The sequence below is a fragment of the Rutilus rutilus genome (genome assembly GCF_951802725.1).
Source record: "Rutilus rutilus genome assembly, chromosome: 20".
Lineage (NCBI taxonomy): Eukaryota > Metazoa > Chordata > Actinopteri > Cypriniformes > Leuciscidae > Rutilus > Rutilus rutilus.
Genome location: NC_140225.1, coordinates 15,400,001 through 15,419,865, shown reverse-complemented (window position 1 = coordinate 15,419,865; position 19,865 = coordinate 15,400,001). Strand labels below are relative to the sequence as shown.

Sequence of the window (19,865 nt, the reverse complement as noted above, 5' to 3'; positions counted from 1 at the left end):
TGAATAGCGGTCTACTTTAGTGACCTCTATGCATGAAAGGGATGGTTTTAATCAAATAAATGCATCCTTAGTGAGCATAAAAAACTTAAACTTACAGGGCCCAAGATTTGAGTGTACAGTAAACCACAAAAAGATATTATACAGGATTAATGCTGCACAAACATAGCATTATAATGCACTTAAAAAGATAACTATAAATAAAATAAGTTATTTTATAACTTCAAAATAACTTTTCATCCAAATCCCAAAACATTAGCCTAATGTATCCAAAAATCCCTCATTAACAAATAGACACAAAAAACTTTGATATTAAACATAATGCAATGTCATAGATCACAATTTTCCAAATACACAAAATTATATTAACTAAATCTCAAAAAAGTTGATATTCAGACGAAATGACAAAATTAAAAAATAGCGTTGCCATTCATTAAAACAGATGAGATTTTGTGTCATCTACGGTCAGAAAAATAAATAAATAAAAAATTTAAGGTGGGGAGGGGGGGTGCATCTTACACCGACTTACCCTATGTATCGATTTTTTACACGTTGCAACATCGTATATCGTTAATCTTTTGGTCGATGTATCGATCCATATTGATGTATTGTTACAACTTAAACCCCTAAGTGCGAGCACATCATCTTCTTCCTCATCATCATCTCGTGCTGATCTCTGGGCAGAAGGGGGTGTGTTCTCATCAGAGCGCTGGAAATCCCCCCATTAGTCACATAAAAGCGACCCGAACGGCAGCTTCACATCATATTTAAGCTCGATCCTGTGCTGAAAGAGGACTTTTAACTATGTAGGCACGGAGGAAAGGGTTTAAATGGGCAATCTGACGGGCAGCTGGAGATATAAGGAGCCGAGCACAGTGGAAGAATGCGACTCGACGTGGGAAACGGACTCGGAGAGCGACGAGCATCAGCCGGGAGGAGAGGAGGAGGATAGCGGTATCTCCGAGTCTGTGAGCCCGGCGGATGCCATCAGAGGAGCCGCACAGCTGGACCACGGACCACCGCAGGTGCCTCTCATCATTCACGAGCACTAAAAGATGACAAAAGAAAAAGGATAACAACTGAAAACGGTCATTTGTCGCATCTGTAGGAATTGCAAGCGTATGACACTGTGGAGTAGCTTAGCCTAATAATTGGTTTGTCAATCTATTACCATTAACATATAATTATTCTAAAATTAGACATGTGCTGCCGTAAAGAACACAACGCTACACTGAAAATTGTACATTTAGAGTAAAATATTGTCTAAATTCCGAACAGATGAATCCAAAATAGTTGGAGTTGTGATGGACTCTATGTCGTGTCATTATTGTCCCGGTAGGACAAATAGGCTACCAATTAATTTTAGTAATCGGACGTTGGCTTTGTAACATTGGTAATTATGCTAATATTAACACAATTAAAGAACATTATGTTAATAATAACTATTTTAAAAGTGTCCCACAAATTTGACCTATATTTGAAGAACCAGTTATGACCTTTTACTTTTGGCCTTTCAGCATTTTGGTCTATATATTTATGCCTATTTAATTTTGTCAAATGTATTAATCAAATTTGACCAAAACAGTTGAGAAATTTTTAGATTTAGTTCGTCATACATACTTTCCTCTAACATGGGGTACTGTGGTGGCGACCCCTTGTAATTTTGAAGTCGCCATGAAATCAAAATGGATAATTCTTATTTTATGCAATATTGCAGTATTTGTTATGATTTTTCTGTGCACAACATTAATTTAATAGTTTTTAAAATTCATGTGCCTTCATGATCTTTACTCAAAATAACTTGCACCAACAATGCTCTTGTTTCACTTGTATACACAGTAGGTCACAATAGTGTAGTAGTAGTAGTAGTAGTAGAAGAAAATAGAAAAATAATGCAGATGTATTATTATACCAAAATGATTTAAATTAACCAGAAAAAGGGAAGTAGTTGTGTCACAGAGTTAACTTTTCGTAGAATGGTTAAAAGTGGGAGGGTGGGTAAAATCTTTGCCCTTGTTAAAAGTCATTTGTTTTAAAATGGCTCATGTTCTCTCAAGATTTCTGGATTTTAAGGCCACTGAGACTGTGACCTGTTCAATGTGACCTATTTCCTCAAAGTAAATTTGCTCTCTTGAATTTCCTGTCAGCAGAAGAAGGAAATTGGATTTTTATTCATTTGAAACTAAGATTCTGATAACAGCTTATCACACACACCGTAATAGTTTTTTTTAAAAACCCTGCATCAAAGACCATTATTTAAAGCATTTATGTAAGTGAATATAATGTTATTAATTAATAAGCTTCACAGGCATTTCAGTATGTCATTGGTCCCAACAAGCAAACAGCTTCATGTTGTGTGTAGCGTGCAAGCCTTCTGTGCTGTGCTTTCACTCAACCGTAAAGAAGTTCAGTGTTTGAACATTACAAGAGGCTGAGAGCTAAAAATGGTCATGAATTAGTTAGAAAAAAGTACATACAGTAGTCTACAAAATGGAGCTCCTCTCTCCCGTCTAGAAGCATTTGCATCCCAGTGGGGAAGAGCAGTGACAATGTAGCTCAGATGCTGATGAGTGAAGTCATTCATACTCTCTTTCACTGCCTATGTAACCATTCCATTCCTCTTGCTCTCTTCCTCTCACACAGTTTGGTGACATAATGGAGTCTTCCACTAGGATGAAGAGGAGCTTTTATGCCGCAAAGGACTTGTACAAGTATCGCCACAGTTATCCGGTAAAGAATTACATCTACTCTCTTTAGAGGCCGATCATCTTTGAATATGAACGTTTCCAGTAAATATTGCCGTATGGTCAGAAGGCCAGTGAGACTAGATGTACAATTGCTTTTGTTTTTTTGCTCTCTCACTCTCTCTGTATCTTTTTGTCTTGGTTTTATTCTGGGATTTTGTTGCTCAGAACTACAAGGAGCCTCGTCAGCCGAATGAATATCGCAATCTGAGATTCTATCTGAATAAGATCCCCCTGGTGCCGGACGGTGAGTGTGTGTTTGCTTATATGTTTTAATGAAAGAAGCATAAGACTGTACAATGGGATCTGGACTGAAAAGCAGACCATCACTTACACTATATTGCTAAAAGTTTTGGGACGTCTGCCTTTACATGCACATGAACTTTAGTGACATTCCATTCTTAATCTGTAGGGTTTAACATTGAGTTGGCCCACCCTTTGCAGCTATAACAGCTTCAACTCTTCTGGGAAGGCTTTCCACAAGGTTTAGAAGTGTGTTTATGGGAATTTTTGACCATTCTTCTAGAAGCACATCTGTGAGGTCAGGCACTGATGTTGGATGAGAAGGTGTTCTATCGGGTTGAGGTCAGGATTCTGTGCAGGCCAGTCAAGTTCATCCACACCAAACTCGCTCATCCATGTCTTTATGGACCTTGCTTTGTGCACTGGTGCGCAGTCATGTTGGAACAGGAAGGGGCCATCCCCAAACTGTTCCCACAAAGTTGGGAGCATGAAATTGTCCAAAATTTCTTGGTATGCTGAAACATTAAGAGTTCCTTTCATTGGAACTAAGGGGCCAAGCCCAAACCCTGAAAAACAACACCACACCATAATCCCCCCTCCACCAAACTTTACACTTGACACAATGCAGTCGGTCAAGTACCGTTCTCCTGGCAACCGCCAAACCCAGACTCGTCCATCAGATTGCCAGACAGAGAAGCGTGATTCGTCACTGCAGAGAACAAGTCTCCACTGCTCTAGAGTCCAGTGACGGCGTGCTTTACACCACTGCATCCGACGCTTTGCATTGCACTTGGTGATGTAAGGCTTGGATGCAGCTGTTCGGCCATAGAAACCCATTCCATGAAGCTCTCTACGCACTGTTCTTGAGCTAATCTGAAGGCTACACGAAGTTTGTAGCTATTGACAGAAAGTTGGCAACTTCTGCACACTGTGCGCCTCAGCATGCGCTGACCATAGACTGTAAAAAAATATGGACGTAGTGTCCGTGACGTCACCCGTAGGTTTCTGAAGACCGTTTTTGAAGCCTAAAGTGGGCGTGGCCGACCGTCGCCATCTTGGCAGCGCGTCACTCCCGAATTTATTTATTTTTTACAGTCAGACAATGAACTGAGGTAACGTGACGGCTAACAGACAGCAGACAAACGGCTAATGATGACTAATGACCACAGCAGCGGGAATCCACCCGTCACTCTAAAGTGGACACCCTTAATTATGCAGAAATTTTAAGGCTTAATATAATTTAAACGGATGAGTTACACAAAAATTCACCCCCCTCACAGTTGTCATGAAGGGAAAAATAAGCTATATAGACCAAAGCCACTTTTTGCACCAGGCTGTAAACATGTTTTTTTCTGCTGTAAAGTTGGCCATTTTAACATGGGGGAGATACAGATTTGACTCACTTCTGCATCCAGCCTCAAGCGGCCAGTCGATGAATTGCCGTTGAATTCACTTCCGTGTTGGTTTCAAGAGAGAGACAGGGAGGTTGCCGCTTGGCGCTGACCCGCTCTGTGATTTTACGTGGCCTACCACTTTGTGGCTGAGTTGCTGTTGTTCCCAATTGCTTTCCCAATTGTTTGTAGAAGCAGTCTGCGTGCCTAGGTGCTTGATTTTATACAACTGTGGCCATATAAGTGATTGGAACACCTGAATTCAATGATTTGAAGGGGTGTACCAATATTTTTGGATACTAATATATATATAATACTAATATAGTGGTATGTTTCTTACAAATCCTTCATATGTGTGCATTTTACTTTATCCACTGAATGTGTCAGGAGTGATATGCTCCAAATGTGCACTGCATTGTACCATAGTTGAGGGATTTTCTCAATCTATCATTAAGTCTATTTCCTGTATTCTTTAATAATGAACTAATATTATTACTATTCTTTCCATGACAGCATTGTATGGTGTTCAAAATGTTTGCCAAACAAATGTGCTTTATTGTTTTTAAATCACCATTATATTAAAGGAACTTCCTCTCTGGAAGTCCCTTGATTCTCATAATGAGACTGTGAGACCTTAATTGTTACTTGGGGAAATTTTGTTCACAGTAATAACAAGCAGCCACTTCAGGAAAAGAAGCATTGGTGGAAATAATGACCTGGGCTGTTAATTCAGCAAGATTCAAACCATGGTTCACACAAACGATCCTTGATCCAGAGAGTCATCTTAAAAAAAAACATTTTACCCATGATTATTATAACACTTCAAGGAATAGTTCAGCCAGAACTCATTCAGTGACTCATAAGTCATCATTTATTTGTTCCAAATTTGTGTGCTGTTATTTTTTTTCTGTGTAATACTAATGAAAGTTTTAAAAAGAAATTTAAGAATGTACATAATCCACTTTTTACAGTACCTACAGATGTCTGTTATGAGATTGAATCATTATTTTGAGTAATTCCTTATCAATTAATTGGTTTATGTGATTCACAAAACCATTCTGAATCATTTGTTTAGCTCAAAGACAGATCTTGCTGGATTGGTTGATTAATCAGTTTAAATAATAATAAATCATTTTATGCTTTAATACTGCTGTATTGGATCTTCTTAGCCGTGATCAATATGACTTGGCATTATTTAAAGAAAAGTGTATCCTTCTGTTTTCTGTATCCATGGTTTTGAACAACATGAGGTCTGGGTGAGTAAATAGTGACTGAATTTAAAATTTTGGTTGAACTATTGCTTTAACCTCCATGTTGCACTGGACATGTTCTGAAAATTGCTGTGGATTAAATGTGTCGGTCTAAAAAAGAGATTTTGCTAAAGGCAAAAAGTGTTGTCAGTCCCACCTACAATATTTTACCTGCCAACACAAGAATATTACAGTACACAAAGACATGAACATACATACTGCAAGAACATTTTTACCTAGACAAACATAAAGCAGTTTTTACAACTGAATACACATGCCAGCTGGTGTGAAGGAAGAACATGGGTTCTGGAGTGCTTCATTAGCTGAATGTTTTCCCTGCGGGACACTTTAGGCAGGCAAACAGTGAAGACATCTCAGAGGAGCCATTTATTGGTTATTGTGGGCATGTTTGAGAATTAACTGAATCTGTTGTGCAAGCATTTAATGGCAGCAACTGCTTCACTGCTGTTTGTGTAGGACACACACGCACACACACACAACATGCCGTTCTCTATGTCCCCCAGAGATTTCAGTGTTTCCATGTCACAGATGACCTACACCTCTATTTACACTCTGAAACAACACATAGTCCTGTGTGTCTTCTTAAAGTGATAGTTCACCCAAAAATGAAAATTCTGTCATCATTTTCTCACCCTTATGTCATAAAAATCAAAGCTGATATAAGCTTTGACTTCCTTTATTTCTGTGGAACATTAAAAGAAGATATGTTGTTGATATGTCAAAAGGTTTTTTCTCCATAAAATGGTCACCAACATTCTTCAAAATACCTTCTTTTGTGTTCCACAGAAGAAAGAAAGTCAAGCAGGTTTGGAACAAATGGTAAGTAAATTATGACAGAATTTTCTCATTAGCATGTTAATGTGTTCATTAAAGAATAAGTGATGTCTGACATGAGAATTAATCATTTTTGATCTGAATGATTTGATCACAAATTGCACTTATTTGTACAACTTAAATGATAAAGGTTCCAGTAATTCTCAAGTTAAGAGCTTGTTGGAAGATAATACAAATCAATAACGACTTAAATTTTGGTATGCTCTTTTGGACTACAGATAAGATATTTTATGGCGCTTTTGCATTCTTTTTGAGACTGTCTGCATGAAAAAGAATTACCAGGACATTATTCACAGTTTGACCTTTGATTTTCCATGGAAGAAATAAAGTCATAGGCATTAGAAAACATCTTGACAGAATTGTAATTTTTGGGTGAACAGTCTCTTTTAAGAGTTTTATGAGACTAATTCTGAGCTTGGCCCATTGTGATGATTTATTATTTTTCTCTTTGTCCCCCCAGGTATTTATATTGAAGAAATCCTCACTAAATGGAGGGGAGACTATGAAAAACTAGAGCACAATCATACATACATTCAGTGGTAAGACATTTCATCAATATTCAATCAATATTCAATATTCAATCATCAATATTGCTTGACGAGCAATAAAGTGCATAGTCAGTAATTGCTTAATAAGGCTTAATGACTTATTATTAGACTTCACAAATTGTTATTGGCCAGACACTTATTATTAAATTATCAGTATTGCTTCTTGAAAGAACAGAGAAAGTTACATGCTAATATGCATGAGGGATTTTTGGAGGGGGGATTAGATATGTTTTTCAACTTCATCTTCTTTAGATGCAAATCCTGTAGATCAAGGCAAAAGCAAACAAAAGCATAAAAGAAGACAAAGGCAGTGATAAAGACAAAATCAGCACAATTGTGGTATCTGCAGGTCAAGGGGTCAGTAACATCCTCTATGGCGACAAAGGATGGCCTTAGGACTACATTGGATAAAAAGTTTCTTTAATGTTTAACGTTGCTTAAATATTCATGGACCGCTTTGGCTGACATCATCTCTTTAGTAACTGAAGAAGCTTTGGGGAATGTCTATGACTTGAGGGCATTTTTTGATTAAATGGTCCATTTTCCTAACATTGAAGAGGCAAACGATAAAGGTTTCATCTTAATGGCAGAAGAAAAGTGCAACCCACATTATAGGAAAGAATGTATGTAAGCTTTTCTAAGAATTTGAGATTAAATCAAGCATGATTAATTTAACATCTTGCAAGCACTTTAGTGAAACAGCATCCAGCTGCTTGGGTGCATCATAGCTTCGGATATATTGAGACATGAAAATGCATATTTCATATTTGTCTTTTAAAGCTGTTGGTATCAGAGAAATACCCAACATCTCTTTTGGATTTCGATGATGATTATATCGTTGAGGAAAAAGAGGAAATTAATCTTATTCAAACTGCAGTTTGTGCATAAGATAAGGTCTAATGTGTGAATTGTTGATACGTGCCTGCATTCGCCTTTTGCTTCTGTTGGCCAAACAATACAAATTGCTTTCTTTTGGCCTTATCAGATCTTTAAAGAAAGCTGTTCAGTTTGTAGTCCTAAAACCTGGAAGAGAATTACCATTTGCGGGGTAGAAGAGACTTTTCAACATGACTAATGTAAATTTTTAAATCAATATGGGCTTAAAAAATATTTTTTTGTTAAATAATGATTTAAGTTACCACAAGCATGTTCTTGATCAACTGCTGATATTAGCAACATTTTCAAAGCACACAACAGGTTCAGTATTCACACTTGAGGTATAAATGTGTGTAATGGATTTACGGTATGTATCTCAAGTAAAGTCTCAAGTTTTTTTTTTTTTTACTTTTTAAAAATTATCCAAAATATATTTTTTAGCAAGTACATAACCAGCCAGTGTTCCAAACTATCTGCTTGCCTTAGCTGGGTTCAAAACGGTAAACTTGTAATAATGTTTTTAATTCCAGTGGTAGGCTACTGGTGGATTTCCATGGGAAATTAGAGCATGTCTTTGCGTCATTACGTCACATCTGTACACATTTTAAGGTGTCTCGGCTAGTAGGCTCTGTTGCGTGTGAGGATGTTGGAGGTGGAGATTTGTAGCCTTTTCTCACAGCACTTGATATAATTAAACTTATTAATTTGATGGCGGATCCAGAAAGGTTCAAACGACAATCATCAGTGACAACTGGAGATTCTCCCCGTTGTAAAACGCAAAAGACTTCGGACTACAGAAACTACAGTGGCTACAGAAAAAAAGAGACTGCAACCGGCCCATGCGAAAACAAGGATAAATATTGGAAGGGCATTAAATATAGTCACGCAATGCTGATGTTGTTAACATTAACAATTTGAGAACAAAGTATAATTTGCATGGTTTGACGTGATATGATAAGCGATCGTTAGATTTAATCAGCGCGATGCTTTTTTTCCCCTTAGTTGGTCAGAACAAAACTACAAAAGTGGATGTTACTTACTTGTTCAGATGACATTTTCTGGTGAAAATTCTTATGTTGGTCATACTTCCAAAAAGTGGAATCGGACAGTATCCACACCGGCGCGGTGACTGGCAGCCGGACATTCTCCTCAAAACATTGTATTCATCTGCGCTGTGCCGTGCCGAGGCACAACCCATGAAAAGTTGATAATTCCGCGAATAACTGCAATTGCAGATTTCGAACAGAGCAAAGAGGAAAAACTACAGACTGCAGCTTTAACCACAGACCTTATTCTAATCAGTCAAAAAACTGCTAAAATTAGCCTTTAAATTGACGTCATGTCATTTGCTTTTTTGTTTAATGCCTTAGTCATCCTATTTCATCCTCTAATTCTTTTTAAAAATAAATATTATACAATACCTATGACACTAATGAAGAAACATGTAAACAGTAATGAATTAGAATCTGCTCACAAGGTGATTTTCAGCTAACTTTGAAGGCCGTATGAAGGTTGAACAGTGGTTCTACAGTACGTCATGTGCTCTTGTAAAGCTCTCAGCTGGGTGTCGTTACATCTCACACACTCTCATAGCTGAAGCTCCTGTTCGTTCTTTTCTGTGCTGTGAGGGTGAGGAAGAGGGGGAGGACATGATGCCCCAAGCCTGCGTGAAATAACAACACGGTTCTAAAATCAGGCTTCGCGCATATGCTGCCAATCGTACCTCGGCACTCCCTCCTGCCGAGGAAAAAGTGATTAGCTTCTCTCATTCCCCCCTACTAATTTTTTCACACTCTGTATGCTTGCAGGGCTATTTGCATAATATCAATTAGCGAATGTAAAAACACGTAAACGGTGAGTGATTGTAAGCAGACAGGTTGCTAGCATTTTGCCTCTTTAAGTAAATAAAGATGAGATGACAGTAAAAGCAGAGTTGCCAATTCCACTTATTATATGCATATTTGGCCTTGTTTTTTTAAGAAGTCGCTTATAGATTTGGGTAATCGTGGGTAGGCTCTTTTTTTGTAAATAATATCTTATCAGATAGACAAGAAAAATAAGTTGGATTGTTTGTGTTTTATGAGTTTTGAGGACAATAAAATCACCATTTTCCAGGGAAGGGACTTCATTTAGAACTTGAATGGGGCTAGAAAATGATCTTCGGACATTTTTAACCGAAAAAACTTTTATGTTTTGTTTTTTAAGAATTTTTAACTTGATGGGGATGGTACAAAACTTGGTAAACATCATTTGAAAAGGTTAAATGGTCCTGAAAAAATAGTCAGACTTGTGCTCCTTGCGGTCAAAAATGACAGCATTGGAAATGAATGGGAGACAAATTTCATCTAGTGAAAACTTTTGGTACTGCTGCCAAACAAAATCTTACTGAATTTGAAAGCGATTTTTTTTTTAGATATCAAACTCAGATTTGGAACCCAATTTGTTTAGATTTATGGCTTTGATTTTCTTGCAGTTTTAGAGTAAAATGTGTTTTTGAAAATATGTATTTCATAAAAAATTTTTAAAAAGTATTTTTGTGCATTTTTAATAACAATAAACGTAAAATTCTGTTACTTTTTTTTTACTCTGCCAAGTGTCATCTTTGAAAAGAGATCAAACTTAAGTCTGTGCTCTACAGCGTTCAAGATTTACGACAGTTTAAGTTTGGAAATTGAATTTTCAGGTCTATGCTCAAAAAGTGAATAAATGGATTTTAAATACAGTGTAAATATAATTTAGTACCATAAAATCCCCTAAAAATACAAAATACAACATAAAAAAAACATTATCCACTAAATTCCACTAGAAACAAACCTTGTTGTATTATTTTAATTTAATACTGTGAAGCTGCTTTGATACAATCTGTATTGTGAAAAGCGCTATACAAATATACTTGACTTGACTTGACTTGAACTAAAATATAGTAGGCCTACATTAATTTCATTGAGAAAATTTTTTTTTGGTCATTTTTGAAGAGACACGTGAAGAGCAACAGAGGGTTAAAGAATAAAAACGATCTATGTTATTGACAGAACATAATAGAAAACATGAACTAAATCCCTTAAAAATGGTTCCCTGTGCAGACTGCGTGATTTGTCATCCGTCCTTCGGATGAGACGTTAAACCGACTCTCTGTGGTCATTAAAAATCCCAGGATTTCCTTCTGAAAAAAGAGTAGGGGTTTATCCCCGGCATCCTGGCCAAATTTGCCCATTGGCCTCTGTACATCTGTAAGCTGGTGTGTGTTGGGCGTTCTGGCGCAATATGGCTGCCGTCGCATCATCCAGGTGGATCCTGCACAGTGGTGGTTGAGGAGATTCACCCCTTCTATGTACCCAGAAAAGCGCTATATAAATGTAACAAATTATTATTATTATTATGTGCGTATGCCCCACCAACCAAAATCAGGGGTCGCTTATTTTGGGCTTGTTTTTTCAGGCCAGGTCACTTTTTCTCTAGCAAAATTTGGCAACGCTAAGCGAAAGCTTACCTGCCATAGCAAGCATCCGGCCAGGACTTAATTGCTTCAGAGAGAGAAAAGAAACAAGGGAATGTTGTAGATGAAGAGAAGAAGGGAAAAGAAAGATGTGCCGAGGTTTGCGGGTTGTCCTTCGCTAGTGGCCAGCAAGATGTAGGATCATACTGCTGACAGAGAGAAATTTACCCTTTATTGAATTTGTGTGTTTGTGTGTGTGTGTGTGTGTGTGTCCTTTTTCTTTTTCTCTTTCTTTTTCCTTGATATGAGTTTGTCAATGGTCGGTGCCAATACTGATATCTAGGGAACTTTGTATGGTTGATATAAAGCTGATATATGATGTAGGCTAATACAATGAAATTCTAGCAAATGACTGTATTCCTGTAGTTCAAACAGTAGAGCATAGCACTAGCAACGTCAAGGTCATGGGTTAAATGTACACCTTCAATGTAATGTAAGTCTCTATGGATAAATGCATACAGTATATATTTAATATATTTCTTTTACTTACTCGAAATTAATCAAAATGTTTCCTATAATACCAAAAATGTTTGCAGATGTTTCTTGCCCAATGTTGTCAGTTGTTTCTGTAATTGATAAGTGAAGTTCACAACGTAATTTCGGGAGGAGTGAACCCATCTAATCTTTCAATTAACTGCCAGACCATATAAGCAGACCCATATAACCTTGCTCTGGCATCAGCTGTTTTTGCATCCCTCCACCTCCCCAACTCCACCAATATAATTTAGGCATCTTGCTACCATGCTCATCATCCAAGCATTAGTAGTCCCACTGGGGGCTATATCTAAGCTCGAGTTGAAGCTGCTTCCCCGAGCCCCTCCACTGCGGACAGCAAGCCAAATACGCTTAACCTTATTAGCTTAAAGATTATATGGGCAAAAGAACTCGTGAAATAATAATTAATTCTGAGGTAGATCCTAACCTGTTTCTTGACTGCTGTTACAGGCTCTTCCCACTCAGAGAACAGGGCCTGAATTTTTATGCTCAAGAACTCACTCAGGATGAGATAAAGGTATGTTTCTAAAGTCAAACACCTCCTTTCAAGATCTGAAAGAACAGTCAAGACATATACTGTACATTCTTAAAAATAAAGGTTCTTCAGTGGTTCTTCGTATCAAAGAACTTTCTTCTTTGTAAGAATTTTTTATTTTATTTTGCTGTTTAAACCAGAGAACCATATTGCCAACTCAAGACCTTAAAAAAAATTATTTTAGACAGAGTTTAAGATATAACATTTTAAGTACTTTAAAGTTCTGGTACATAGAATAAACAACTAAAGAATATATATATATATATACTAATATATTAAGCTGTAAAATCCTTTGGTTCTAATTGGAACCTTTATTTTTAACAGTGTGTTATCATCTAGTCAAAGGTGTCAGAACATCTAAAAATAGGTTTCAGGCAGTGGCACGTTGTGTTTTAGTGTCATCCTGCCTCTTTTTGTATTTGCCCTTAAATAACCTGCTGCAGTCATTGTGCAGATCACCTTTTACAGAGTGACTTTTTGATGTCAACAGGAATTCCAAAGCACTCGAGAAGCCAAGAGACGCTTCCTCCTAGCATATACGATCATGTTGGATTTCTTTGGAATCAAACTCCTGGATAAAAATGGGAATGTGGCTCGGGCCCCAAACTGGCAGGATCGCTTCCAGCACCTGAATGAGTGAGTTTTCTTTTCGGTTTGCTGTTTTTAAGTCCTTTTTACTCTATAATTCCTTTCCTCTGATCTTTATGTTCTACTCCACTTGCACCAGTTCTCTTTACATTCCCTAATCTTAGTCTCCTGTCTCCTGCCATATTTAGCGTGCTTCAGTCCAGGGAGTTAGCGTCCTTAGTCTCCAATCCCCGAAACACAATTTTGGTCATGACCCTTACGGTACCGTCATGTGACCATTTCATGTATGGGCCAGAGAAATGGGTCAGGCGCACAGAGGAGGATAAAAAGAGAAGAACTAAATAGGATTCAAAAACTTTTACATTTAGAGAGATGGTGAATGTGAGCGGGGAAAGAAATGTAGAGACAGTTGGAAAGGAGAGTTGAAAATGAGTTTGATGAACGCATGATAAGCAAGGAGGGAGCGAAAGAAAATCCGCAGTGCAGCGCGCTGAGTGGTAGACATAGATGACTGTGCGTATCTGTCTGTGTGTCATTGCCCCAGGACTGTGCCATAGAGGACACATACTACATTACAGAGAGGCACCGCTTGATGAACTTTGTCTGCAGCGTGAATGGGCCCGTACCAAAAGCTATCATTTTGAGAACGCTGAGTTTATTATCTTACACTGGACAAAAATTACTCCTTAATGAGTTTTTATTTTAAAAACAATCCATTTCAGATCAATTTACTTGAGAAGCAACACTGCATAAGATATTTAGGCCTGTTTTCAAGTAATGTCATTTAAATATAATTGTTTTTGGATATACTGCACTGTCAGATGTTTTAACTTATTTTAATCTTGTTTATACTTTAAACAAGTTAAAAATCTGCCTGTACTTTGAAAACTACATGTCAACTAACTTTTAATGAGGTTTTATTAACAAAGTTCGGGAGGAGCACGTTCAGATAATTAACACAAGTGGAGAGCACTCAGCAATCAATGGTAAGAGGTATATATACACTCAGCAGTCTCACCTCAATCCATTGACAGTTTTGCAGCATCCCCCCACCACCCCTTCTCCACGCTTCTAGTCCTAAACACTTACATACGGGGGGAGTACTCTGGGTTCGGGCCGAACTCCGAGCTCGCAGCCTTCCCCCAGGACAGCACGCCAAATACGCATTAAACTTTACCCCATCAAATTGTATGTAAATGTGAACTCGTGAATTAGAGTATTAGTAGACTCCCTGCTTAATATCTGCTAACTCTTTATTGTGATGGTCCTCCAACAGACAATCTACTAACTATAAGTAACTTTGCAAGTACATGTCAACTGATTCTAACCCTAACCCTACCAGTCTACTAATACTCTACTAACACTCTAATGAGAGTTAGTAGACATGCACAGTAGGTGCAGTGTTACTTATAGTCAACAGAATGTGTTAAAGGGACCATCAAAATAAAGTGAAACCAAAGTTTACAGTGTAGCCATAGATTAGCCAAAACAACTTAAGTAATGTCAAATAAATTTCAGTATCCCAAAGTTAATTGGTACTGTGTCCTATTAATTAATTAATTTGTAAAGTTTATATAATGGAGGGTTCTTAATACTTAAAACTAGGTCACATAAGTAAATATTTGGTATATTTTTTATTAATATATGGCATATTTTACTATTTTGTATTGAGCAAGTTATATTGTTAATACAACTAAAGTGTGTCAAGGCGTGCAATACACTATCAAATCAAATCAAATTTTATTTATAAAGCACATTTAAAATCAACCTTGGCTGGCCAAAGTGCTGTACATCAAAGAAAAACAGAAAAGGCAAAAATAGATAAAATTAGATAGAAATAGACTATGGCCTTGGGCACCTTTTGTATTATAGTTACTTTAGACAAGCACCCAAGAAAACCCTCCAACAGACCAGCTTTTGTTTTTACTAAATATATTTAGTAAATATGGTCATTTTTATTGCAGAAATAGGGACCATTCACACAGAACATGTGTTTGGGGGTTAAATACGTAAGCCGCAGGTCAGTGAAATGGAAAAAAATGCTATCCTCTTTTAGCTTGAGGTCCGCATTTTTAGAACATTTTTGCAAAACACTGCAAAAGAAGCAAGACGTGTGAGCAATGGTCTCATTCTGTATGAACGACCCCTTAATATGCTTGGACCCTTTTCCACTATTCCTGACCAACTCCAATGACCAAAAATAAAATGTCATAAAATGTTCTCTTTTGTCAACAACCAACATTACTTTATTGAAAATGTTGAACATTGTGTTAAACGTATTTTTTGTACTATGACCTCTTGTCTTTCCAGGTCACAGCACAACTACTTGCGTATCACTCGCATTCTGAAAAGCCTTGGCGAGCTGGGCTTTGAAAGCTTCAAGCTGCCCTTGGTGCGTCTGCTTTTGGAGGAGGCGCTGGTGGAGGGCACATTACCCAACATGCGTCACAGCGCACTGGAATACTTCGTCTACACACTGCGGCACCACGCTCAGAGACGTGCCCTGCTTCGCTTCGCCCAGCGCCACTACCACCCGCCCGAGAACTTCATCTGGGGGCCACCCAGGAAGAAACGCATTCCGGCCTCTGGATCCACAGGGACAAGAGTGGGAAAAAACGAGGCGGTGGAGAGGAGTGCGGGCAAAGCCAGGTCACCCAGGGAGGGCAGAAATCATTTTGAGAGGGAGGTGGAGGACATGGACAAGAGGAAGAATGGAGAGTGGAAAACAGCAAAAGGGTCCAAGGTTGTTCTGCAGGAGTGCAGGGGAAGGGTAGATCTAGAAGAATATATTGAGACCATTCCTCTGTAAGAATAGAAAGAGAGGGATTCTGGGAATGCTCAAGTAGCCTAAGCTGAGCTTCAAGTTAGGCAAAGGAATGGCACAGCAATATTATTCCATACTATTGCCTTTTAGAGACTTGTTTTGTGAACAACTTGACTGTTTGACTTTTTGAAATACGAAGTGTTTTTTCTTAACTCTGAATACTTTTCAAAGTGTTAGCGGATGAATTTCTCTGCTGTAATTCTTACTTGCAGCCCTCTGGAGAGTTCTTAGCACATGTACAAGTGTTAGTATATATATATAAGTGCTACCTGAGCACATTGTGTGAAATATTGCACTTTTTGTGTATTCAGTCTTCCCCTGTGAGAGAATATTATCTTAATCTACAGGCTTTGAGAATAGGCTTTATTTTCTAATCTTAAGGCCGACTCTCAGACAGACGTGTCTTTTCTGTGTTTAGAGCTTGCTGAAGTTTCTTGTTATGGATACTCGTAGCTCCTTGCAACAGATCATAATAATGTGTAGTCAGTGTGAATATACTTGCAGGAATTTTCAGGTAATTGATCTTCCATGTTTTTATAGGTACGTGTGATACTTTAATCCAGTTTTCTCAAAAACGTCTTGCAATATAAAGTGCCTCTTCTTCCGTTTGTTACAGCATGTGTCGCGCTCTATCATTTTGAGTCTGAAGTAGTGTGCCGTGTGTGGAAAAACGATAGGCTACGCAAAACGAACTTGAATTTTATGTTTTTTGATTAAACAAAGTATCATCTATCAAATTATGTAAATTGTTTATGAAACTTGAAAAGATAAATTCCGTTTTGACAGCATTAAATGAGCGTGGTGTGACAGGTCGCGGGTTTGAGTAATGGGTGTTGCAAAAGGTCTGCATGAACACAGTTTAAATATATTTGCGTAGTTGTCAAAATGAATGTACTGTGAGAGTTTTATAATGGATGCTCGCTGAAGAAGAGTATTTTGGATAAGTTTGTGAGGATCGGTGGTGGGCATCAGACTTGAAGTATTGATTCGGAGTAAAAAAGGTTGGGAGCCACTGGGTTAGGGGTTATTTTTTGTTGTAGCAATTCACCTTTTCTGCACGCCCATTACTGCAGCCCTTTCTCGATCATGGTGTGACAGAGCGCGCGCGTTAACCGACCTTCTATTCCTACTACTAGTTAAAGCACAAAATGAACATAAATGGACTTCCAAAGGTCTATTTAAAAATAAAGTACAACTTACTAAAATGTATCATTTCTCATGTGGTCGGTGAAGAAGAGTTTCAACGGCGGAAAGACGTCAATAAAACAGCTTGCGAACATGGTAACGTTACATTTACCTCAGGAAAGCCATTCAGTGGCCATAGCATTAGCTAGCTGGAGAAGTAAAATTATAGTTTATATATGCACTGCACACTATTATAAATAAACTTTATACTTAGCCTGTTATTGTCTAAATTATAAGAATGAACTTACTAATTCTGACAGGAACTGTGGAATCTTTAGACGTCATTTTCTCAAAAACAGGTTTTTATGACAGCCACAAATTAAATGATGATAGTTATCTCGATGGCGGTTTGAAAGATAATGGTAGTGTAATATTATACAGCAATATTATACGTTGCTTGTTCATTTAGTGCATATAACCTAACTTAAAACTAATCAAAGTGATGGAGCATATCACATATTGTCTCCTCTGTGTGAGAGTGTATGCTGCCTTTCTCTCATCATACTTAGTGTTTATGTGTGGACAATCAGGGGCAGTGCTACTGACGGTCACTATCCACATAAAATAGCCTACATTGATATTAATGGATCAAGTGTGCATGTTACTGTATGTGTGTGTTTGTTCCAGAGTGTACCTAGAGGTCTAGCCATACCTCCACAGCACAGATGCTTTCAGGAAAGACCCCTTTCTTCCGTAATAGTGGCTGAAGTTCATCTTCCTTTCTTTTTGATTAAACGATGAAGGCTCTCTGTCCTCTTCTTGTTTTTCTCGCAGCCTCTTTCCCTCAGTCAATATTTGGATTGAGCACACTTTTCTGTTTGCCGTCTAACCCAGTTCGTACCCTGGGGTTCATTAAACCCCGTCTCTCTGAATGTGTGAGAGTCTCATTCCAAATGGACAGATCACGCTTGTGTCTAAAAGATGCCTTCATCTGATCATTTTTTGAATGCAGAAATGCATGTGGTATGGCTGTTGGTGAAAAGAAAAAAGACACCTGATGGGGAGATTGAAAGAAGTAAATTTGTTCATAAATGTCTTTTTCAACTTCTACTAAGAAGAAACAAGTATTAAATATTTGCTTGCTTATCTCTTAAGTTCACTTGAATTTGCTGTTGATTTTTAGTTGTGAAGTTATAATGCTTTGGAAGCCAGTCTGAAACCAGTTTTTTTTAGGAGACAGGCTACTTTTATACAAAAACATTGCCTTTAAGTCAAGCAACGAGACTTCACTTTCAGACATAGCTAGTGACTGGGAAACAAATAGCCATCTTCTCTTTGTCCATCTTGGTCTAAAAGACTGTTGAATCCACATTTTAGTGTTTGTTGTGCCATAATTGTTGGAAACAGTTTGACTGGCCTAATGTAAGGCACTATAAGTGTTTTAACTGTTGGGAAGTGATCATTTGTTATCAAAGGAAGTGTGACGTTTATATTGTGGCCTACTGTATAATAAAGTGCAGATCTTTGACGAATTGTAAGTGTGTGAGCGTGTAAATGTGGCTACTGAATTTTGATGTTTTGCAAACTTGGCACAACTCCTATTATGCATCTGTACATATTTAATTCAACTGAATTCAAGTGAATTAAACTATGGGGCCAGTTGTCAGAGGAGAAATGGGTATGTTATTATTATGACTTTTCAAATATATATCTATGCACTTTAAGAAGATAAATGCACATATAAAACAGTTATTTGTGATAAAAATGGCTGAATAAATAAATCGAACCACAGCCTTACCACATTTTTTTATTACACAGCACCTTGGAATACTTCTGATTGGTCAATCACAGCATTATGTGTTAAAATCATTTATAATTAAATATATAGTATATCATATATAATTAAAACTAGAATAATATAATTTGAAATATTTGTATTTATTTATTTGTTAAGGAGCAGAGTAAAATACTTGGCTGGCCATAAAATGAACCTCAGGGTGATACGAGACAACTTTTGGGCCCCTATTTGGGTTTGTTTTGCAATTGCAACCAACTAACTGAAGGTCATCGCTTACATATGTAATTTCAAAACAATCTCTCAGCTTAAGATAAAGCAGCCCAGTGTGTTGTGTCTTTGACAGAGGACAAGTTGAATATCACTCTGTCCCCTTCCATAATCCATACCGCTCGGTTGAGAGGATTTTTAAGTCAGGGAACACAGTTAAAACTGTGATAAAATCACAGAAGAGCGGTAGGCCTACCATATGGTCTGTTCAGGCAGCCTGGTCCCGTGTGGGCTTAAGGAGACCATATTTGCTGTAATCAGCTTGAGCCTTGCTGTTGCTTGTCAAACTGTCAGTGTGTTCAGTCAAAGAGTTGTCAGACACAAACCTGGCCCGCCTCTCCTGGTGCGCTCCTGCACATCTTCTCCTGTGGTTTTCTTTGACTACCAGTTGGTAGAACATGCTCATGTTCTATCGCAAACAAAAAAGTACCATGATTATGCCATGGTTTTAGAGTAATATTGTGAAATATTGTGAGTGTCATATAAATATGATGGTATGTGTATGGTAATCATTCAGCAATGGTATATGGGTGATCTTTTCAACTACGGACATATATAAAAAACTGTTTAAAGTTTGTTGACTTTTTTTCCCCAGAATTCTTTAATGAATGAAAAGTTCAAAAGAACAGGATTTATTTAAAATATAACTCTTTTGTATCATTATAATTTACTGTAACTTTTGATCAATTTAATGCATATTTGCTGGTTACATAATCAAATAAAATATATATACAGCAGGGCTCTGCATCTGCCCTGTAGGGCTCACAAGTGAAATTAACCAAATTTTTGTGTTGTGAGAGGACAATAATTGTAATTTTGGAAATATTTGTTAT

The 19,865-nt window shown here is 37.6% G+C and overlaps 1 protein-coding gene across 2 annotated transcripts; it reads left to right on the top strand.

The window, feature by feature from the left end:
* The first annotated feature begins 684 nt into the window (after positions 1 to 684).
* On the top strand, positions 685 to 18,499 carry ogfrl1 (opioid growth factor receptor-like 1). 2 transcript variants are annotated; one of them, XM_084390806.1, is made up of 8 exons: positions 728 to 1,022; positions 2,641 to 2,727; positions 2,910 to 2,988; positions 6,433 to 6,465; positions 6,941 to 7,019; positions 12,346 to 12,412; positions 12,921 to 13,066; positions 15,329 to 18,499. In XM_084390806.1, exons 1-8 carry the CDS (start codon positions 828 to 830, stop codon positions 15,825 to 15,827), a joined length of 1,185 nt encoding a protein of 394 aa, XP_084246932.1. In that variant the 5' UTR covers positions 728 to 827; the 3' UTR covers positions 15,828 to 18,499. The 2 variants fall into 2 exon arrangements, with proteins under 2 accessions (XP_084246933.1, XP_084246932.1); XM_084390807.1 differs by lacking the exon at positions 6,433 to 6,465 and having other exon boundaries at positions 685 to 1,022.
* Positions 18,500 to 19,865: the final 1,366 nt, after the last annotated feature.